At 33.1% G+C, this 5,657-nt stretch overlaps 2 protein-coding genes across 2 annotated transcripts; both read left to right on the top strand.

Annotated features, from left to right (window-relative positions):
- The first annotated feature begins 213 nt into the window (after positions 1-213).
- LOC148917737 (uncharacterized) lies at positions 214-1,113 on the top strand. The gene is made up of 2 exons (XM_089050395.1): positions 214-270; positions 778-1,113. The coding sequence occupies exons 1-2, from the start codon at positions 214-216 to the stop codon at positions 1,111-1,113; spliced, it is 393 nt and encodes a 130-aa protein (XP_088906521.1).
- A 1,225-nt stretch (positions 1,114-2,338) lies between these two features.
- On the top strand, positions 2,339-3,807 carry LBD2 (LOB domain-containing protein 2). The gene is made up of 2 exons (XM_008230912.2): positions 2,339-3,124; positions 3,556-3,807. Exons 1-2 carry the CDS (start codon positions 2,494-2,496, stop codon positions 3,615-3,617), a joined length of 693 nt encoding a protein of 230 aa, XP_008229134.2. The 5' UTR covers positions 2,339-2,493; the 3' UTR covers positions 3,618-3,807.
- Positions 3,808-5,657: the final 1,850 nt, after the last annotated feature.

Below are 5,657 nucleotides of genomic sequence, written 5' to 3'. Positions count from 1 at the left end.
AAAGAAAAGTCTTTATAATTAAAGTGTGTGAGCCCTTAGATCAACTTTATTTATTTATTTTAATTTGCCAAAGTTAGGAAGAAAGAGGGTGTTTTCTCACACATATTGACAAACAGGGACGGACCCACAGTGGGGTCAATGGGGTCAAACGATTCTATGGACTCCATGAAAGTAAGCTACAAGGTCCCCTTTAATGGTTGTGTGACCTCATGAATGGCTGAAGGAGATGGTTGCTGGTTTGAGGAAGAAGAAGACGCAGAGTGCGTTTCTGTTATTTATTTATTTATTTTAACATCTGGCCAAAAGCGTCTGCTCGCCCTAGCAAATTTTTTAAAAAGACCGCCAAAATGATGTTGTTTTGGTCCGTGTCTTTGAAAAAAGAAAAAAAGAACAGATTCAAAGAGAACTCTCCCGACTTCAGCATCTCTAATCTAAACCCCCCCTTCCTAAACCCTCAAACCTAAATCCCCAATCTCCACCCCTCCAAAACTTTAACTTTGTCCCCCACCAAACCTTTAAGCCCCAGCCCCAGCTCCTCCAAAAAATTGAACTTTTACACTATGACTCTATGAGATAAGTTTCCTGGGTCTGTCCTTGTTGACAAAGTGTCATGACTCCATGAGTGGTCGAACCTAAGACCACTCATCTACAAATCAAGGTCTTTTTTCATTGGAACCGTTGGCAATTGTTGATATTTAAACCGATATTAATATCTGTATGTTTTTACCTTATATTGTTATTGTCGTATAATATTTGATACCGTGTGTCCACGTACAGGGTGATATCAAAACAGAATTCAATGGGGTACTTTACCATGAGATGACACATACATGGCAGTGGAATGGACAGGGTCAAGCTCCTGTTGGATTGATAGAAGGGATTGCAGACTTTGTGAGGTTGAAGGGGGATTATGTGCCCAATGAATGGGTAAAGTCAGGTGAAGGTTATTCAGTGACTGGAAGGTTCCTGGACTGCAATGATCTTCAACAAGGGTTTGTGGCTGAACTGAACAAGAAGATGAGAGATGGCTACAGTGACAACTTCTTTCAGGAGCTGCTTGGGAAGAGAGTTGATCAACTGTGGACCAACTACAAAGCTAAATTTGCAAACTAATTAACCATGTGCACTATAGTTATTAATGTTATGAAAGTCTAGTTCTAATACGAATAAATAAGATGTGGGTTTTGTTTTGTATCCACAGTTGGACTCAAATAAATTAGATATAAAAAAAAAAAAAGTCCAAATAATTAGTAGAATTATAGTCTATTGGGCATGTAAGCCAAATACAACTACGAGTAAGCCAAAGACTAGTTGTTTGCATATCTGTGAGAGAAAAATTATATTGTTGATGCATAAATATTGGAAAAGTTTTCATTATTTAGACAGTTGTTTATTTTATTAATGCTACAATGTACTTTTAGTTTAATTCCTCGATCAGTCTCCATCAGCAGATGTAATATCATGAACCTGGAATTTGGATTAGAATATACTTCCGAAATATGGGAGAAAAAAAAAAGCTTTATGTGGTGTGGTGGGTTTTAAATCTTTTGTTCCTGGGAGTTTTTTTATTTATTTATTTTCAGTACAAGTGATATTTTAAATTATAGGGTGGAGTGGGGGCCTCTCACACACATAACAAAGATGCCATGAGAGTTGAAATCTAAGACCTCTATAGTCTGTAAATCATGGCTATTTTCCATTGTGCTAGACCTCGTTGACTTATATTGGTTTTGTGTGAGCCCCCTCTTTATGCAATTGAGACGAAAAACTCTCTTTTGAGTTTGTACCTACTTTATATTCACATTTTCTATATATTATCACAACATCGATATTTGGAGAATATTTTTCGCATTTTTGAACCCCTTATTGCATAGCAGAACGGCTCACCTGAGGACCGTACTACATATATATATTGGAAATTTATTTGTTTTAGTGATAAATATGGGAATGGCTATATATATCTTGTGTTATAATATAACTGAAATATCGGAATTGCCAATTGTGACTAAATTACTGTTTATGTATCATGAAAATTCTTTTGTAAATTATTTCCTCAACCCTTACACGTCTATCTCCCATAGAAGACTGTTGCCCAATTATTTTATTCTTTCCATAGAACTCTTTTTCTTCCCATGAACTACCTAAAACTCTATTCAACCCTTACACAACTCATTCTTTTTATACCATAGGCGTGCCATCTTTACATGCTGCTTTTTAGATACAATTAAACTTTCTTCCATTCTACCCACTTGTATTTCTTCTTCTTACTTATACCAACATTGTCTTTTCATTTCAACATCAATTATATATATATAGCACAAGGTTTGTAAAGCTTCTTGTTCCAATCTTTGTTTATGTTACTTGAATGACTTTTCGTTGTATTTTGTTTTGTTTTTTCGTTCACATTCGTATAATTAAACAAATTGTTCTTGGTGTGGTACGTATTATCTTGATTTGTTTTAATTAACAGAAGTATTTGATATATATATTAGGATGCAGAGGAAGAATAGTGGCACACCAGGAACACAACCAGCATGTGCAGCATGCAAGCATCAAAGGAAAAAGTGTCACGATGGGTGTGTATTGGCTCCTTACTTTCCTGCTGATAGAACCCGGGAATTCCTCGCTGTGCACAAAGTTTTCGGGTTAAGCAATGTAACGAAGATGGTGAAGAATGCCAATGAAGCGAATCAGAGAAAGGTGGTTGATTCGTTGGTCTGGGAAGCTCTTTGTAGGCAAAAAGATCCCGTGCTGGGTCCTTACGGGGAGTACAGGATGGTTTTTGATGAGCTAAAGCGATATAAAAACCATGAAATTCAAATGGTTCATCCTTCACAAGTGCAAAAGGGAATGTGTTTTAGTAAATCTTTGTCAGATTTTGTTGGTTGGAATGGTGGAGGAGCTAATGGAATCACTAATCACAACATTAATTTGGGTGGTTATCTTCATGAGAACGAGAATGTGATAATAGATTCAGCCTCATATGGTTATCCTTCAAATTGTGAGTTCCAAAGTCCAGAGAAGATCATAAAGCAAGCAAAACTGGTTGATTCTGTTGTTCTTCCACTAAACCAGCACCAGCAGCGTTCAATCAACAACATTAATCAGCAGTATTATCTTTCAGGTAATTTTCAATTCTTATTTATAATATATATATAGTACAATTAATATTACTTTAGATTAGGAATGAGGAAGCGGATAATATATGCAGATAAAAACATTTTTGCTTTGCTTGGCTTTGTTTGTTGTATCCCAGATAACCATTCACATCTCTTAACAGGCCTTGAATTTTAATCCTGACACCCAAAAGTTATTTTTGTTTACCATTGACATCCATGGCAAACTAGGGTTTACCAAGGCATCATATATAAGAAATTGGAGGCTGAAAATACAAATTATATGGCAATATATTTATTCATAATTTATTTTCTATCCCTTTTGTTTTATTATTATTTTTTTTGGGCCAAGTTTTTTTTTTAAATTCAAAATTAATGTTGTAATTTATTTGGTGACCTACATAATAATTTTTTTTTATTTTTATGTTTCCTTTTGTAGGTCAACTTAATCAAATCATTAGCAAGCCCATAGAAGGCACAATATGGGAAGGAGGGTCATAATACTTTGCATATATGGTGAACTCATTTTTCTTCTGTTTTTCAAGTTACCACCTTCCTTCATCTTGAGCTCGACTGCTTGAGGATAGAACAAAATCTATTATGTTATTTTCTTCTTTTAATCATTCACCTCACCTGTATCAGACATATTTCTCCTGAAGTGATAATTAAACGTTGTTAGCTATATATATAATTACATTCTTGGCCAAAAAAAAAAAAAAAAAAAAGCTATTACCTGGAAAACAAATAAACAATATTGTGTGTACATGTGATATAATATAGGAAGATATATTTTTGTCATGATTGTGAATGTGGACTATTAATTAGGTCAACTGCTGCATGTGTGGTTTATATTCACAATTTAGCAAGAGGACATTACAATACATATACTGGGAAATGCCTTTTTTTATTTTAGAATGTCTGGCAACATAAAATATTTTTGCTTTCAAACTATGAATTTGGACTATTGATCATGTTAATTTTTACTAATGTAAGATCTAGATTCACATTGGGCAACGTAAATATGTGTCTCACAAAGTTATATGTCTAATAAGAGAACGTTATAATATTAATATATTTTAAGGGATTCCAGAAGAACACTTTTGTAAGGCCCACAACGCATTGTATTTCAATTATTTGAACGGTCTTTAGGGGTCCCCATTTTTGTGAAGAGTGTTGCTAAACAAACACTAAAATTAACTGAGTACACCATAATATTTTAATCAAATGTAAAATTAACTAAGTACACCCTATTTAACTACCAAAAATACCACTTGTACGCCATAATATACACTATCACACAACATCATAATATCACTTGTACACTATAATATCAGTCCTAAGTAGTTAATTCAATAAATGATTGATAGTAGGGGTGAGTTAATTTCGTCCTAGTTACGGGTAGATTAGATAGCTGAGTGCATCGCAGGTGATTACTTCTCCTTGCAAGCTTTTCCCGTTCTCACAATTCTCTCAATCAAGGCGAGTTCAAACTCTCGCTTTTGGTTTTTTTCCTATGAATTCCAAGTTTCGACGCAAATACATGAATTAGAATTCCTATTTGATGTTAAAAAGGGTAATAAAGGTATTTCATTTGATTAATTAAATTAAAAATTTACAGATGTCCACTTTTGTGTGTGTGTGTGTGTGTTTTTTTTTTTTATAGAAATGAAATGGTTTTTAGATTCTTTTATAGTAGTAATGGCCTAAGGCCATGTTTAGTATTCCTAATTGGACTGGACTGGGTTAAATAGCACTCGAAATACTCGTTTTGTAAGAGATAGGACTAACTTAAATGAGACTGTATATAGTCCAATAGTGAAAAAAATGCCTCACTCGCTCATCTAATACAATGAGCCCTGAAAAGTGGTTTGCTAAATAGCACGCTCGCTAAATAGAATATGTGAGTCCGACGCCTCTCTTTAAAAAATATCACAATTTTATTTGTTTTAGATCTTTGAATGAGTTTTGTTTTTTTTTTTTTTTTTTTTTTTTGCAGCTTTTATTTTTTATAGATAAAAATCCTTAATTAAATTTAAATATTACAATAATTATTTTGATATTGCATTTGGAAGACCTGAAAAATAGATGGTTTGGATCATTGGAAAAAAAATTGTAGGGTACCTTAGGCGTCCCTCAAATAAAATTATTTGAGGATCCTCAATAGAAGGGGATGATACATATATATATATATATATTTTTAATTATTATTGTACTTGGTACCAGAAAAAACATAAAATTATATAGAGTGAGCTTAGCTCCTTTAACAATGTTTTGACCAACTAAGATTAATCTTGAGAAGCCAAAAAACAAATATCATAATTTTATTCTTCATAAATAAATAAATAAAATTATTTGTTCTCTTTTTATTATTGTTTTAAATCTTTTTCTTTTTTCGCCAGAAATTGTTATAAAATTTTGAATTGGGTTTCTTTGTAGCACTTATTTGTCTTTTAGGTCACAAACCCCAATTAAATTTAAATATTATAAGAATTATTTTTTAGTCCGACACAACACCAAACAAAGGTCTTCACTATTTTTACA

Source organism: Prunus mume, linkage group LG4, assembly GCF_029339155.1.
Source record: "Prunus mume cultivar Tortuosa linkage group LG4, ASM2933915v1, whole genome shotgun sequence".
NCBI classification, from domain to species: Eukaryota; Viridiplantae; Streptophyta; class Magnoliopsida; order Rosales; family Rosaceae; genus Prunus; species Prunus mume.
This window is presented reverse-complemented; position numbering and strand designations above follow the sequence as displayed.

What these genes read in the sequence shown, in the direction of transcription:
- LOC148917737 (XM_089050395.1), top strand. Translation starts at nt 214, where the DNA reads ATGGCTGAAGGAGATGGTTGCTGGTTTGAGGAAGAAGAAGACGCAGAG. An exon ending in AAGACGCAGAGTGCGTTTCT is followed by an intron (nt 271 to 777) that starts GTTATTTATTTA and finishes GTCCACGTACAG; the next exon opens with GGTGATATCAAAACAGAATT.
- LBD2 (XM_008230912.2), top strand. Translation starts at nt 2,494, where the DNA reads ATGCAGAGGAAGAATAGTGGCACACCAGGAACACAACCAGCATGTGCA. An exon ending in TCAGCAGTATTATCTTTCAG is followed by an intron (nt 3,125 to 3,555) that starts GTAATTTTCAAT and finishes TTCCTTTTGTAG; the next exon opens with GTCAACTTAATCAAATCATT.